Genomic DNA, 17,720 nt, shown 5'->3' on the forward strand with positions numbered 1-17,720 from the left:
ATAGCTTAGCCTAGCCTGCCTTGAATGTGCTCAGAACACTTCAGTTAGCCTACAGTTAGGCAAAATCATCTAATGCAAAGCCTATTTTATAATCACGTGTTGAATGCCTCCTGTAATTTATTGAATATTGCACCGAAAGTGAAAACAGAATGGTTGTATGGGTACAGAATGGTTGTTAATTGTGTGGGTTGTTTACTCTTGGGATCACATGGCTGACTGGGAGCTACAGGTAGCCAGGGCTGCCCAGCATCATGAGCATATGGTATTGGCATAACACTAGCCCAGGAAAAAAATACAAATTAAAAATTCAGAATACAGTTTCTACTGCATGAATATTGCTTTTGCACCATTGTAAAGTCAAAATGTCATAAGTCAGACCATTGTGAGTGGGGGACCATCTGAACTCCTTTTTTGCAAAGCAGCAGCCTCATTTCCTCCCTGTAATTTTGTGTTTTGTTTCTTTCTCCTTCCAAATTCTATTCAGTCTGAAATTCTGTGAAGTCGTTTATTTATTCTTTCAACATTTATTGAAGACCTGTCTGCTGGGCAGTGTGCCAAAGAAAAAGGTGGCAAAGACACTGTACCCTGTAGTTGAGGCTATGGTCCAGTGGGGGAGAGACATACGTAGGATTCTAGAGTGACAGATGCTGTGACAGAGCTTAAGGCCCAGTTCCGTTGGGAGGCTTGGGTTGGGTATTAAAGTTTGAGGTTTTAGTGTTGTCTTTTTTTTTTCAAGGTGGTGAAAATCTGTTTTTCTTCCTAATAAAGAAAATGGGAAGAAAGGTGCTCTTTTATTTGATTCTGGGAAGTTTCTTCCAGCTTTTATTAGTCTGATTGCTTCTCTTTGTAAGAGTGGAAAGTCCTGGAAAAAAACTAGCTGTATACACTAGTAGACTTTTATGGACTTTTTTTTTCTTGGCAGACGTAACTCTTTGTATGCATCATGACTTCATTCTAATTGGGTACTCAAAAAAAAAAAAAAAAAGTAAAGCAAAAAAGGTTTATGAGAATGAGTCGTGCCTAATGGCCAGACTGAAATAGTACAGGCTCTCCCCCTTACCTCCCACCCACAGCACACTCTGTGTTTGATCTAGAAGCATCTTCATTTGAGGCCAATTAAAAGGGCAAATCCTAGACCTGATGGTGGGTTTGAAGGCTGAGCTTTTTGTTGGTGGGGACAGATGGTGGCAGAATGACTATACAAGCCATCCTAGATGGAAGAGAGTAAGAGTTTTAAACAAAGTTTTCAGGAAAGGCTAGGAAATTAAACACCAGCTGGGAGAAAGGTTGCATCTATTTAATTATTGAAGTGCTAATTTTATGCATCTTGGTTGAGAGTTCTAAAATGAGGAAAGAAAATACCAATTGTTAGCTCTGATCTGGCTTTCAGGATCCTATTTTTGAAAGATCTATCAAAGAGCAGTTTTGGGGAGCACAGAAGGTGAGGGGTATATCCCAACCCTTGGGTAATGCATTATGAGTTTTTTTATTTGAGGATTTATCTAATCCTTATTTGAACTGACTATATTGTCAGCTTCTTAAGGTAATGAGTTTGGAAAATTGTAATTTAAACTGTACTTGCCTTCATTTATTCTCAAGCCATGTCTTTTAAACATGTGTCTCCTGTGCTAGTATTCTGAATGCACTGTGACGTCCATGCCTTCCATAATTTTATACATTTCCAGCAGGTCCTTTCAGAACCTGATGATAGCGTCTGACCTTCCACAAAAGTCTTTTTTTCTTTGATTGTCCTCTGTTCTTTTTTTGAGTTGCACTGGCCTTTTCTTGAGATGTGACAATTGAGACTTTACATGTCAGAGAATCATAACAGTTTTTAGATTGGTTATTGTAGAGGTTAAAAAACAATTTCTGATATCCTTCATGATCATGGTCAAAACTTTGTGGCTCTGTCACTGCACCATAATTAGATCCCTGTTTTAATATAAAAGTGTAGAAATTTTTTTTTAAAGATTTTATTTATTTGAGAGAGAGAGAATGAGAGATAGAGAGCACGAGAGGGAAGAGGGTCAGAGGGTCAGAGGGAGAAGCAGACTCCCCGCTGAGCAGGGAGCCCGATGCGGGACTTGATCCCAGGACTCCAGGATCATGACCTGAGCCGAAGGCAGTCGCCCAAACAACTGAGCCACCCAGGCGCCCAAGTGTAGAAATTCTTAAGATCCCTTTCCTAAATAGTGGCTCTCATCTTTTAAATATTCTTAGGGTTATTTTTTGAAATATTTCTTTATACCAGTTTAGATCAGCTTTTTTAATTTATTTTTTATTTTTAAGATTTTATTTTTTAAGATTTATTTTATTTTTTAAGATTTAAGATTTTATTTATTTATTTGACAGAGAGCAAGAGAGGGAACACAAGCAGGGGGAGTGGGAGAGGGAGAAGCAGGCTTCCCACAGAACAGGGAGCCTGATGCAGGGCTGGATCCTAGGACCCTGGGATCATGACCTGAGCCGAAGGCAGACGCTTAACGACTGAGCCACCCAGCCGCTCCTTAGATCAGCTTTTATGCCAACTAACTATGTTATGAGATCTTTATGCAGTTCATAGTACTTTATTTCATGAATATGTTTCAACTCCTACATGGCGCAGGCATCGTCTATGAATCAAACTGATAAAATTACTAATGCAGGTTCCACCCAGTGACTTACAATCCCTTAGACCAATAATTCTCAATCTGCTGGTACAATAAATCACCTGGGGGAGATTAACAAAATACCTGTGCCAGGGCCCCACCCAACCAACTAAGTCACTCTCTCTGAAGGGTTGGGACCTAGGCATCTGCATTTTTTAAATCTCCCAGACGTTGATCCTGAGAAGCCAGGATCAGCAACCATTGAGTTAGAGTTCATACTGGGAAATCACCAGCTGCTAGAACTTCTAAATCGGGTTAGCTTTTTAGCTTGCTGAATGCTGGAAAATAATTACCATTAGAGAGTTTTAAAAAATGTGTATCAAACTTTGCATTTATAATATGGCTCCTGAGTCAAATGATTCCCTAACCTGTTTTCCTTGCATAATTAAATTTTAAGAACTGAAGCATGAGCTAACGATGGGAACTTTCAGTTCCTCGTGTTAGAACCCTTGTCCTCATCTGTTTGACTTTGGTGTTGGTAATTGTCTTTTCAGAGCAATAATATCCTTTGTCTTTAGCAGGAAGTGAAACTTGGGTCTGATTATTTATGCATACTCTAGCACCTTTTTTTTTTTTTTCTTAAAGACGCAAGTGAAACTGCCTATAAACTTCAGTAGATGTGTGAGACCCCAGGCTTATCTTGGGCTGAGGGAGTGCCAGTCACTCTGGGTTCTTGGAATGAATGACTCATGTGCTCTGCAGGCTCACTGTATTTAATCACTTGTTTTCTGTGTACCAGGAAGAGGAGGACATGTGAAAATAGAAGCCATGTACTGCCAAATGGGTCCGAAATAAGAGTGGAAATGTTGACCTAATGGGTCAAACAATTGAGCTATGGCAAAATACCCAAATGTCTTCGGGTGTATGTTACTTTAATTATTTCACTAATTTAAATTTGACATTATTTCTAAAGTGCTATACTTTAGTAATTTGTAAGTAACTCTACTAGATAACTTTGAAATTCCTAAATTTTAAAACCTACTTGCAAATTTGAAATGTTTCTGTTGCATGACACATGGGACTGTACCTTTTGAAGGAAAGATTAGGAAGCAATATGTTGGAGCAGATCCATTACATGGCTGTTCTTTGTGGAAGGATGGTAGAAGCCCAGTGGTCATGCTCTCTGCCATGCCGTTGCCTTCTGCCTCCAGAGTAGCCATTAATATTGGTGACAAGGTGTCCATTACCGAGTGTAGTTGCCATGTATGCTCAGACTAATATCTACATGCGTCCTCTGTACCCACAGACTCTGCTAATGCCACGTTTTATTTTCTTAGTGAAGAGTAACAGGTTAAAAAAATACACACATTTTGAAGGGAACTGTGTGCAAGGTGCTGTACCAGGCAACAGAGTCCCAGTGGTTTAGAAAGACGACACTACACTCCCTTCTTGTGCCAGTCACATTGCCTGTTTTGGCCTCCCTCTATTGTTTTGTCTTGTCTTTACATGGGCAAGGGAAGCCATGTGCCCCTGCTAGACTTCTTAAGATAATTTAAAGTTTCCTCGAATTTTCAGGTAAGTCTTCCATTGCAAGAAATCACAACTGCATTATTTATTATATTTATTGAAAGATAAATGCTCTTAGTATTAAAAGTGCTGTATTGGAAAAGACTGGTCTTTTGGGGCTTCCTTTAAAAACGGTAAGAACAAGATGTTAGTCTTATTAAATGTCACTGAAGATAAGCAGTCGGCAGGAGAAATCCATTTTCCATTTCAGTCTTTCATGCTTACTTTTACTTAATTATTCATTCATTTGGTTCAGTAACTATTAAATGAGTGCCTGCTACCCGTGGCAAATAAAACAGGCATAGAATTAAATAAACTGAGAGGTCGAGACTTGAGTCTCTCCTTTAAGTGGTTAGTTGAAACTGTACACTTATTTTATTTTTTAAAGATTTTATTTATTTATTAGAGAGAGACACAGCGAGAGAGGGAACACAAGCAGGGGGAGTGGGAGAGGGAGAAGCAGGCTTCCCACTGAGCAGAGAGCCCGATGCGGGGCTGGATCCCAGGACCCTGGGATCATGACCTGAGCTGAAGGCAGATGCTTAACAGACTGAGCCACCCAGGCGCCCCAAAACTGTACATTTATTTTAATTATTAGTATATTAGGAGTTATTTTTACCTTTTATTTATGTTTTCCATTTATTGTGTGTATGTGGTTTGTTGTTGTTTTGTTTTTTCTTTTTCCTCCCACTATCTTCAGCTTCCACTGGATAGCTTGAATTTTTGGCAGGTGTCTTTCTGTTGCTAATTAAAAGTTATACCTTCTGTTTATTATTTTTCTGTGGTTTCTCATGATTTAGGACCCAGTACTTATTTTCACACACGTAATGAAAGTGTACCAAATATTCGTGTCTTTTCCCCAAGTATATTTTTACCTCCTTTTAGATTTTACCTCTTCTGGATTCTCCCTCTCTCCTGTGTGTAGAGGATCTAGGGGAAGGGAGGAAGCTGGCTCTCGTGCTCAGTTTGCCGTTTGGACCCAAATGGGTTGGTTACTGGGACCGAGACCGGATGCCTAGATGTGAGCTGCTCAGACCTACAAGTCCATGTTTCATGTTCTGAGGAAATGGGATTCTGGGGCATATCTAGGCATTGAGATATTTTCGTAAAACATCTATTACTCTGAGAAGGCTTTCAGGAATTATGGTCCTGCCATAAGATTTAATAAGTAAAAATATTTTGAAGTTTTGTTTTTCTTTTCTTTCCTCTTTAACAAAATCCATATGTAGACCCCTGAAATAAATATCTTGGAGATATTTGAGTGGTGGGAACCTGGAATTCTAAACACCTATACGTTTCCCAACTTGAACTAAAGGTTATTGAATGTTTATGTGCCAGACATTGTGTTGGGCACTTTCGCATAATTCTCTCATTTGATGCTTATTACAAACCCTGCAAGTTAGATGGAATTTCCACTTACAGCAGAGGAGCTGTTGCCGAGAGGGGTTCAGAGAGTGCAGTGGAGCTGAGACTCTTCACCTGGGGCACAGAGAGCAGGCGGTACCCTCATTGTGCCCACATCTGTCAACTCTGTCTAGTCTCCTGGTTCTAGTGTCTGCCCAGGCTGCCCTAGTGCACCTGGCCCTGTCCTGTCACCTGGATCTCTGGCATTAGACCTGCCTCTTATGTCCATTCTCTACACACTGGTCCTCACATTCAGTCTCCTGTGCAGATCTGCCCTGTCTGGACAGAATGGCTGCTGCGTTTACTCTCTGTTGTCCCCCCTGAGTGGTCCCTGTATAGTCCTTCAGCCTCCTCCTTACACCTAGCTCTTCACCCCACAGCACCAAACTGTCTAGAGTCCTCCCTGCATTCAGTAAACATTTGCGTGCCTGTTATGTGTTAGGCAACCTGCCAGATGTAGGGCTGACAGTGTTTTGAATGATCCAGATGGGGGAGGTCTTGCCCTGGGCAAGGATAGTGGCAGTGGGGTTGGAGAGAAGTGAAACATTCATCAGATATTGAGGGGAAAATCAATAGGACTTGGGGAGGAAGAAAAGCATTTTGGATGTCTCCCAGGTTCTCGCTTATGCGGCTGGAATGATGTTGGTGAGCTGAAAGCCCTATACAAATGTAAGATGAGGGTATTACACTCCAGAACATTTTGTAAGGAACCTTATGGTGTTGGAGGTACATTAAAAAGAGCCCTGGACTAAGTGGGAAGTGGTGTTCTGATTTTGAGAAGCCTGTGTTGTATTGGGCACAGCCAGCCCTGACGTCTTTATCTGAAATAGACCAAGTGACCTCAGCTTTGCCCCTGTAAGTAGTGAACCCTTCTATGATTCAGTGTAAATTACCTGACCTCAACTTGCCTCTCCAATTCCATGCCATACCTTCATTTGTCCATTCAGCATTTTGGAACCTGCTGTGTACCGTGTACTGGAGACATAAAGCTAAATGAGACTAGAGCTTCCTGTTCAGTCAGGGAGATAGGGAAGTCAATAATTAGATGCCAATAATTAGAAACCAAAATAAGGTGCCATGATGGAAATATGAGCAAGGTTCAGGAGGGCCGCAAAAGAGTGCCTGATGAATTCTGGGTGGGTGGAGTGGGGAATATATCAGGGCACACCGGTGACTCTTGTTCTGAGTCTGGAATGAAAAGCAGGCAGAAGTGGGTGGGGAGCAGCATTCCAGACCCAGCCTGCGCACACTCCTGGATGGTTGCAGGAAGGCCAGGATGCTGCGGGTGGGGAGAGGCAGGAAGGAGGGTGGGTAGGACAAGCCCCCCCCCCCCCACCCGCCACAGAGCTTTCCAGGGAATTTGGACTTTGTCCCTAAGGCTGTGGCGAGTAGAAGTGATAAATTTGGATTGGAAATGTCCATATTTATCCTTTTCTAATGCCTACTGTATACCTTTCACAGTCTTAATGTTAGACAAACTTGACTTCAGGGCAAAGAGCACTATTTAAAATAAAGGCAGTTATTACATCCTGGTAAACAGCAGTTCACCAGGAAGATACATTAATCCTGAATGTGTATGTGCCTGACAGTGTGGTCTCAAAATCTAAAGCAAAAATTAAGTAGGAGAAATGGAAAAATATATACAAAGTGTGAGGTTTAAAAAAATAAGCCCTTTCTCAAAAACTTTTCAGTTAAGCAGTCGAAAATATTAGCAAGTACATACAGGAGTTGAGCAAAATAATCAACAAAGTTGAAATAATGAGCCCCAAAGGTAAATACTATGTTCAGATGTTTGAGATCCATAATAAAGTATACTTTTTAAATTATGTCCTGGTGAACACATACCTGTATGTATGTACCAGAAGCAAGGAAGTTTCATGGAATGTTTCTCTTTACCTGGTGCAGTTTTCCTGTTTTCTATTCTGTTCTGTTTCGTTGATGTTAATGCTGATCTCGTTATACAAAATTGATTTCATGACCTACTAACGGATTGACATCTTTTTTCTTGAAAACACTGAGTTTCAAGCACACAAAGAGCTTTTTAAAATTGACTTTCTGGATTCCCCTCACCACGCCAAGCCTCTGGTGCCCCTCTCTGTCCTTCCTCCCTGCAAAGGGAAGAGGACTTTGACTCCTGTTTTTACTGAGTCAAGGCCATCTGATCTTTTCCTTTGCTGCTTCTCCATTGTATATTTAGCCTTTCACCTTCCAGACCTGGAAAAAGGTAGTGTCGTCCCTTTCCAAGGGCAACTTTTACACCCTACTTTTGACTTCATCATACTGCTTTCCTCCTTGACTATCTCCTCTGGCTCTTACTTCTCCTTGATTATCCCAGTAGGAACTCAGTCTTTTAATGAGTTTAACTGGCTCTCTCTGGACCTCAAAGATTATCTGTGACTATTCTTTTTTAGTCATTAGAGCACAGAACTTGGTCATTGTGATAGGTTTTTTTTTCTAGTTTTTATTTTTTAAGTTTTTAATTTCCTGAATGGCTGATGTATTCGCCTGGCCCAAAATGCCAAAGGTGGGAAAGAGTATTGAGTTAGGAAGTTCTCACCCACCTTCTCTTTCAGCCCTGTCTCCTCTCCTTCTCCCACTCTGGAGAGAGAGATTTCAGTGGCATTTTTTTTATTTTACTTATTCCCTTCCTGTCCTTCCCTGGCTTCCTTTGTGGTGGTTCATGTTAACCTCCTGTGCATTCTTCACTTACTGCTCCCCCCACCCCCTGGGCTACGTTGCTCTGGGTCATTATGGGCTAAGACTCTTGCAACACACTTGTAGTTGTTCCTTTCCCTTCTTTCAGGCTCTACCTCCTGTCAATGTTGTCAGCTAATCCCTGGCTGCGGTCATGTTTTATTTATGCCATTATCTGCCTGCCCTGGTCTCCAGGAAGCACACACTCATTAGTTTTTTATTCACATCTCTCTACAATTGGCCTCAGTTTACTTTTTCCAATCTTATCAATCCACATCTCCACTGCAGCCACTGGTCTTCTGTTCTAGACAGCTTGCTCTAGTTCTAGGACAGCTCGCTGTCCTCTAGACAGTGTAGCCTGGTACGCTCCTGGTTCCTGGCAGGTGCTTGATAAGTGTTTCTCCACTGAAGGGACAAATTCAAGAACAAACTTTGCACTTTCCTCTCGCGTTATTTTTCTTGCTGCTTCCCTTCTGCTTAAAGTTCCACTTCTATGTAACTGTTCCTGGCTGCTTTACCTCTAACGTTATATTCCTCTTCCATATTTCTAAAGCTCATTTGGTACACAAAGGGTAGAGTCCTACAACTGTGGTCTGTTCATCTGAGGTCGGGGTACAGGGTTATGGGTAGTTGGAGCTCTTTCCTTAGAGGGGCATCTATAGATGTTGAGATTTGGCCTGCCTGATACAGAGATTCTGGCACGTTGTTCGAAGAGAAATCAGGGTATTTTTAGTTTATACACTAACATGAATTCCAGTAGAGTAGTTAGACTTCTAAAAGTTAACAAGGAAATAAAATTAATAAATACTTAATACTGGGTAAAGAACAACTTCTTAAGTGTAAAAATAATGGAAAAAGGAGCGGCACAAGAATTAAAAATTGAAAACCGGTGCAGACATGTCAGAGTCGACATCTTTAATATAAAAGGATTCAAATCAATAAGGAATATACAAGAGGTGTTAGAAGATATGAATAAGAAAATCCTAGAAGAAAACATAAGCAACCGATTTTATAATTAAATGTTAAATTTTACCTGCAATGCAAATAAAATAAACATCATTTAGAAAATGGATACCAGCAAATGAGAAAAATTTAAAAAGAAATTCTAAATGGTGGCAAGAGTACTTTAAAACAAGCATTTTCCTATGTTTCTGGCAGAAGTCTAAGTTGGTATAACTCTGTGGAAAGCAATACAGTAATGTCTGAAAGCTTTAAATTTTCTTATGTTTTCACCTAATTTCATTCCTAGGAATCTGTCCTAGAGCTGTTAATTACAGAGGCAATAAAATATTTGCATAAGGTCCATCATTTATCGGTATTTTTTTTTTGAAAGATTTATCTTAGCGGGAGCAAGTGTGTGGGGAGAGGGGCAGAGGGAGAGAGAGTCTTTTTTTTTTTTTTTTTTAAGATTTTATCTATCTATTTGACAGAGAGACACAGCGAGAGAGAGGGAACACAAGCAGGGGGAATGGGAGAGGGAGAAGCAGGCTTCCTGCAGAGCAGAGAGCCCGATGCGGGGCTGGATCCCAGGACCCTGGGACCATGACCTGAGCCAAAGGCAGACACTTAATGACTGAGTCACCCAGGCGCCCCAAGGGAGTCTTTTTAAAAAAATTTTTTTATTTAAATTCAATTTAGTTAACATATAGTATATTCGTAGTTTCAGGGGTAGAATTTAGCAATTCATCAGTTGCATATAACACCCACTGCTCTTTACATCAAATGCCCTCCTTAATGCTCATCAGCTAGTTACCCCATCCCCCAACCTCCTCCCCTCCAGCAACCCTCAGTTTGTTTCCTATAGTTAAGAGTCCTTTATAGTTTGTTTCCCTCTCTGTTTTTATCTTATTTTTCCTTCCCTTCGCCTATGTTCATCTGTTTTGTTTCTTAAATTCCACATATGAGTGAAATCATGTGTCTTTTTCTGACTTATTTCGCTTATCATGATGCCCTCTAGTTCCATCCACATTGTTGCAAATGGCAAGATTCCATTCTTTTTGTTGGCTGAGTAATATTCCTGTGTGTGTGTGTGTGTGTGTGTATGTGTGTGTGTGTGTGTGTATTCTTTATCCATCTGTCAGTGCACATCAGGGATCTTTCCATAGTTTGGCTATTGTGGACATTGCTGCTATAAACACTGGGGTGCAGGTGCCCCTTCGAATCACTATTTTTATGTCCTTTGGACAAATAACCTAGAAGTACAATTGCTGGGTCATAGGGTAGTTCAGTTTTTAACTTTTTGAGGAACCTCCGTACTGTTTTCCAGAGTGGCTGCACCAGTTTGCATTCCTACCAACAGTGTAAGAGGGCTCCCCTTTGGGACAGAGAGTCTTAAACGGACTCGGTGCTGAGTGCAGAGCCCTAATCAGGGCTGGATCTCATGATCCTGAGGTCACCATCCCAACTGACTGTGTACCCAGGCACCCCATCACAGTATTTTTTTAACAATGGGGGAAAACTGGAAATCACTTAAATGCCCAAGAGTAAGGAAGCTTCCTTTAGTGGAAAATTATATAGCCATGAAGTTACAATTTTGTGAAGAGTATTTTATTTTTTATTTTTATTTTTTTTTTAAGATCTTATTTATTTGTTTGACAGATTGAGAGAGACAGAGAGAGCACAGCAGGGGGAGTAGTAGAGGCAGAGGGAGAAGCAGGCTCCCAGCTGAGCAGGGAGCCCAACGTAGGACCCCACCTCAGGACCCTGGAATCATGACCTGAGCTGAAGGCAGATGCTTAACCAACTGAGCCACCCAGGCACCCCTTGAAGAGTATTTTAAAGACATAAGACAATACTCAAGAAATGTTACAAGAAAAAAATTAGTATACACTGCTATATTTGCAGTCTTGTGATGTGGAATGCACACAGACATATGACCTGAAACGTAGCAAAATAAGTTTTCTGGCTGGTGGGATGGGAGTGATAAAATATTTTTTTTCCAATTTTATACAGTATGACTTTTATAATAAGAATGCATATTACTTAAAATGTAAATACCGTCTTATTGGTTAGTTCCACGTATGGGTTCTGTAGCACAATGGTTAAGAGCACAGGCCATGAGTCATGCAGGGCTGGCTTTGAATTGCAGTTCTGCCCAAAGAAAAGTCAACTTTATTTGCCTCCCGCTGAATGTATCATTAACAACAAAGACATTCAAGATACAATAGTCAAAACTCAAATGAGTTTGGAGACTATGAATTATTAAGTCTGTAATTACCCCATGAATTACAGATTGATTATAAATTTCCCTAAAATAAAATCTAAATGGTAATAATTAAAATGTAATTTTAATTTTCTACTAAGGGAAATAGTGTTTTCATTCTTGGTAATTTTTTCCAGCTATTAATAGCTACCACTAGCGTTACATTTATCTCCATGTATAGAACAGACTATTGCACCCTGGGTTTTGCAAGAGAATTAAGTCCTGAAGTCCTCACACATCCACTGAGTGTAATGAATTAGCCTCCTGCCTAGTCAGCTAGAATAGTATCAGTTATACGCCGTCCTTGGGGAGGATTGCGAGAAATCACCCAGAGCGTTCTATTCTGAGGAACCCTCATTGGGATGCCTGGCACAGACTAGGCCCACAAGAAATAGCCGTGGCTCTTAGTCCCATAGAAGAGCACCAGCTTTCTGGATTTCTTTGCTTGGTGTAAGCGTTTTTGGGAAAGGGCATTTTCCACGGTGTGATCCAGTAAGTGGACCTCTCTCTGGCTGTTTCTCAGGCCTTGTCTTTGAATCTGGGACTGGCTGGGACCGTGGAGGACTCCTCTGATTTGCCCTCTTGCAGTGTACCAGCCTCTTTCCTCCACTGCAGGGCGCCCAAGTACTGCCTCCCATCCGAGGAGAGGCTCGGCTTGTCAGTTCTCGCCCCGTAACTGTCCTTAGAGCAGAGACCTCATTCAGGCCTCGGATTGAATACTTTCCCACAAATTGCTTTATAGTAATGTATTCAGTTCTGGATGTTCATAACTGCCCTTTGGGGATGTTGATCATTTAAAATAGACTGCTGAAGATGTTGTCTTAATATGTTTTCTGATTAATATTTTCTCATGATTGCTTCTTCTTTTCTTTTAGCTACTGATCTACTCCTTGCCTGGAATCCCATTTGTTTGGGATTGGTAGAAGGTATTATTGGGAAAATTCAACTTCATTCAGGTATGTTTCTATAAAGTCCTTCAATCTGTCAAATTTAGTGCAGCATTCTATGGCATATTCTTCTTTGAGGATGAATGTGGATTCTGTTTTGGCTTTGATTCCTTTGCCCTAATTTTAGGTCTGCCCAAAGTAGGTATAAGTATCGCATACCTACTATGTGTCAGGAATTATTCTAGTTTTAGAACACAATAGTGAGAAAAAACTGACCTGCTCTCACCCTTGTGGAGCTTACAGTTTAGGAAGACAGGTATCAGTAAGTAATCACTGAAATAATTGTATGATTATTTGATAATTATGGTATGTGCTCTGGCAGATAGAGATACCAACTGCACTGATTTCAAGGGAGAAGGTGGTAGGAAAAAGGCTGGTGAGGTAGGCAGATGGCAGACCCTGGCCACCTTTGGGTCAGCTGTCCATTCGATACAGTCAGCTCTGGCCAGGGAAGAGTAAGGTTCTCTTAGCATGCAGTGTGGCCCTTTCCAGGTGCCCTCACCAGGGCAGGCAAATTGATGAAAGGTCTAGGTTATTCACCAGGCCCTTGCTTAGAAGACAGACACTTGTGTCTGGGGTTCAGAAGGAATTTTGATGATGAGAAAAGAGATGTTATATAGGCAGGTTCCAAAAGTCCTGAAAAGTACTAACTGAAATATTTTAAGCACTGTATTTAAATATCTGTTTCTTCTTTGGCATCAGTTTTAATGAGTTATGAACTATAGGTAGCTTTACCATTATTACCATGTAATTGGGAGTCTGGCTACCTCTGTAGTATGCCCTTTCTTACTCTTCTAAAATAAAATTGTTGTGGGGTGCCAGGCTGGCTCAGTGGGTAGAGCATGTGACTCTTGATCTCAGGGTTGTGGGTTCAAGCCTGACGTGGGGTGTAGAGATTACCTAAAAATAAGAAAAATTTTTTAAGATTTTATTTATTTAGGGGCACCCGGGTGGCTCAGTTGTTGGGTGTCTGCCTTCGGCTCAGGTCATGATCCCGATGTCCTGGGATCGAGCCCCGCATCGGGCTCCCTGCTCTGCAGAAAGCCTGCTTCTCCCTCTCCCCACTCCCCCTGCTTGTGTTCCCTCTCACTGTGTCTGTCTTTGTCAAATAAATAAAATCTTTAGAAAAAGAGAGAGGTTTTATTTATTTATTTGAGAGAGAGAAAGAGCAAGCACAAGTGGAGGGGGAGGAGCAGAGAGAGAGAATCTCAAGCAGACTCCCCACTGAGCGTGGAGCCCAACATGGGGATTGATCCCAGGACCCCGAGAACATGCCCTGAGCCAAAGGCAGATGCTTAACCTACTGAGCCACCCAGGTGCCCTAAAAATAAAATCTTTAAAATTGTTGTGTATTTGAGAACTGGGTTGATATCATGAAATATTTCATAGATACAAAAAGCTATTTACCACAGATACACAGTAGAGGTTGTTGTAAAACACACATACGTCTGCCGCCCAAACTAAGAGATGAAACATAACCAGTGTCTTTGGATCCCTCACTGTGCCTTTCTCCAAGTGTGTCCTGCTTTCTTCCCTTCAAGAGCAGCTACTATTTTTGCGTTTATTCCCTTGATTTTCATTAGTGCTTTTATTACATATGTACTCCTAAGTAATATGATGCTGGGGTTTGTATTGGGGGGACTTTACATAAATGATATTAAGCTGTTTGTGTTCTACCTCTTTTTATTCCCCTCGATTCAACTTGATATTTTTGAGATTTACCAGTGTTGACGCATGAAGCTTTTAGTTCTTTATTTTCACTTTTGTATGACTATATCATAATTTGTCCTTCTGTCAGCATGTGATTGGGGGTTTATTTTTGCTATTAGAAATAATACCACTATAAACATTGTTATATATTCTGTCTTCGGTAGTTTTGTAATTGCTTTGGTATGAGGAGAAAAGCATTAGACATTGTATAACCATGCTAAGTATTTTAGTAATACTCTCCTACCTGTCCACATTTACATAAATATATTTTTAATTCATTTATATGCTGACAGGATAATTTCATAGCTGAGTGTTCTGAGCTAAAACTCATTTTCTATTGTTTAAATGAAGCTTATGAAACTTGAGTTATTTTTCTTCAGTTTCAGTCACATGCTGGAGCAATGAATAAATCACTGAAATCTGTAAGGAGATCTGAATCCAAACTTTATGTATTAGCTTCAAGATACAGAGAGGGATACTTAACATGGCTTTCATTTATCTATTGCTAAGACCCCAGGAATTAATGCCTTAAAACAACAACATATAATATCACACGATGCTATGGACTGACCTAGAGGCTCTTTTGCCCTTTTTCTTCTGTTGTGTGAGGTCACTTGTGTGGCAGGATTCAGCTGGGACTTTGCCTGGAGCGTCTCTGTCCATGTAACTCATCTCACAAGGCCTCCCCTTGGGTCCTCTTTCTATCCTGGACACCTGGACATTTTTTCAAGGTGGGGGCTGGGTACCAAGAAGACCAGTCCCGGTGTACAAAGTTTTATCAAGCCTTTGTTGGTGTCACTGAGCTTGCTAATACTCCATTGGCCAAAGGAAGTCACATACCCAAGCCCACAGTGAACATCAGAGGGGGCTTCACAAAGGCTTGCATCCCAGGAGGCTGATTCACTGGGGCCACAATGCCCGTGAGCCTCTACTTTGTAAGCTGTAAAACAAGAGTAAAAATAACTGCCCTCTTTTTTTTCCCCTCCAGTATTGTGAGTCTAAATGAGACTGAAGGTCCTTAATAAATTACCACTATTTTATCAAGGCTCTTTTGGTTGCAAATACAAACCTATCAGCATACACAAAACAAAATTGGATTGCTTTGCCTTTGTTTGGATTCCAAGCAAGTGGTTGATGAGGAGTGGGGGTTCCTGTCTACCGGACATTTTGGAAAAGGGAGACAGACGTGAAGGAAGAAAATACAAGGAAAGAAAGGGAGAGAAAGTAATCTCTGTACTTTTTTTTTTTTTTTCTTCCTCTTGTCACATCACTTCTAAGGTTTGGCTCTTAAGAGGAGTGGGGAGGAAGCAAAGGAACATCTTTTCTGGGCCCCCTGCTGCTCTTCCTTCCCTCACCCACCACCCACCAGAGAGAACTGCAGCCACACCCCAGTGTGTCACTCCGCCCCCACGCCACCCCCAGCTCCCCGCCCTTCTGCAACCGTCTTCTCCTCCTTTCGCTCCCTGCATTCTCTGCCCTGGGATGCCTCATCCCCTCCCCTCCCAGAGCCCCACTAAAGCTCCTGCTCTGGCCACACCATCGGCCTGGCTGGTGGGAGATTTGCTTCCAGGACGGACTAGAACTAACAGGATCACTTCGGGTGCATTCTCCCCTGGGAGCATCTGACCTTCTGGGGGTAGAGGATGGGGGGATAACATGTCTGTACTTAAACTCTTTCTCACTCCTGTTTCCCTCCTACTTATTCTCCACATTTCAGTGCACGAATTTTTGTTCTTGCCTAGTGAGATGGGAACATAAGTTTATTTGAACAGATGTCATTGACAGTCTAACAGCGGCGTGGGTGAGCCATGCCACTGTTCCTGACTGTCACTGAACTCTGAGCTCTGTGGAATGTAAGCAGGCGTGACTTAGGAACTGGATTAGTTTGTAAGGGGCTGCCATAGCAAAGTCCCATAGACTGGGGGACTTAAGAGAAACTTACTTTCTCACAATTCTAGAGGCTAGAAGTCCAAGATCAAGGTGTTGGCAAGTGGTTGCTTCTTTCTCCTTGGCTTGTAGATGGCTGTCTTCTCCCTGTGTCTTCCTGTCATCTTGACTGTGTTCACACTGTCCTTTCTCTGTGCGCATCTGCGTCCGAATTTCCTCTTCTAAGGACACCAGCCATGTTGGATGAGAACCCATCCTAATAACCTCATTTTAACTTAATTACCTCTTTAAGACCCTACCTCTAAAATACGGTCACATTATGAGGTACTGAAGGTTAGGACTCCAGCATATGAATTTTGGGGGGCCATAGATCAGCCCATAACAGGAACTTAATGTCTACTGGAATGCTTATTACAAAGGCATAGCAAAGAGAATTGCCACTGTTACTTCTTTCCCTTTATTTCACGGTGAGATAGGCCATTCCCCAGATGTTATTGACTAGGCACCCACCCCAGAGTTGGACTAACCTGGAAGATCACGTAGTAGCCTTGGGTCAAGTTACTTCATCTAAGCTGCCAGTTGCCCACTGTAAGACAAAGCTAACACCTCCTTGATATGATCATTGTGAGATATAATAAAATTCCCTTAAGTGCTTAGCATGGTTCCTGGTAATAGTAAGCATTCAATAGATGCTGGCTATTATTTTTTTCCCTTAGTTTTAAAGGTCATTTAGAGGTGTCAGATATTCTTCTAGAGAACCACTTAAGTCCTGGCTATATAATTTTGAATAAATTTTAAACTTAGATTGTTTTTTCCAATAATGTTAATATTTGCTGAAACTAATGATATTAACATGTCATTAAAGGACTACATGGTGGGGATCTATAAAAAGTAATGTTTTTAGTGGTTAAATATTAGCATCAGTGAAAGTTATATTCCATAATCCATGTGCCCCTTTTAAAAAAAAATGTGTGGTGGAAGAATTTTAAAGTATTATTTAGTTGTCTCCTTGGCTGATAATTGCCCTTCCTTTTAGCAGGCTCTGCCAGAAAATTTTTCTGTTAACCCTGTGTCTAGGAAGTACCCTTTTAGAATCGTTAGGCTTCCTTGGATTTGGAAGGCCTCTTTTGCAGGCAGGTGGACTTTCAGCTAGGGTGTAATGTAGTCTGTCTCCCACAACTTGAATGTGTCTGATTTGATTTGATCGGTGGGATTTATCAATATGAAGAACAGAAAATAGAAGGAACGTGTCATGTGCTAAATAGATGAAAGAAAGGCTATATGAAATATCAACATTTTTTATCCACTGTAAGGTCTAGGAGGACTTAAGAATGATAGTCAAATTCTTATCACAACTGTAATTACACATTATTTTTTCTTCCTTTTTTCTCTTGGTCCCCTCCCACCCCATCCCCTAAGGATAAGCTCCAGGGAGACAGGGGCTGTGTCCCCCTCTGCTGGCCTGCAGCAGGGCTGTTCATAATTATTCAGCAAATACTTATGAATTTAACAAATAATTATGGAATGCCTATTGCGTGTCAAGGTCTGCACTCAGTGATGGGGACTGTGGGGTGAACACAACATGAAGCTTCCAGGAGTGTAGGATTGGATCCAAGAAGAAGACATTAATTACCCAGTCCACACACTGTCTGATCATTAGGCTTAAGCTTCTGGAGAAGAGTGTGGGATGTTGTAAGGACATGATGGAGGGGCCTGACTGGT

General features: G+C 41.3%; 1 protein-coding gene across 5 annotated transcripts in view; it reads left to right on the forward strand.

The window, feature by feature from the left end:
* The window catches only part of INPP5F (inositol polyphosphate-5-phosphatase F), an 83,266-nt gene that overhangs the window by 8,180 nt on the left and 57,366 nt on the right, over positions 1 to 17,720 (forward strand). For all 5 annotated transcript variants that reach the window (XR_003520409.2, XM_027596837.2, XM_027596839.2 and 2 more), the window contains exon 2: positions 12,330 to 12,410. Coding sequence is in view for 4 of the 5 variants with exons in the window: in XM_027596837.2 (XP_027452638.2) it covers positions 12,330 to 12,410 (81 nt within the window). In the remaining variant the exon portion in view is untranslated. The remainder of the gene's footprint in view (positions 1 to 12,329; positions 12,411 to 17,720) is intronic.

This window comes from Zalophus californianus, chromosome 15 (assembly GCF_009762305.2).
Source record: "Zalophus californianus isolate mZalCal1 chromosome 15, mZalCal1.pri.v2, whole genome shotgun sequence".
Taxonomy (NCBI): Eukaryota; Metazoa; Chordata; class Mammalia; order Carnivora; family Otariidae; genus Zalophus; species Zalophus californianus.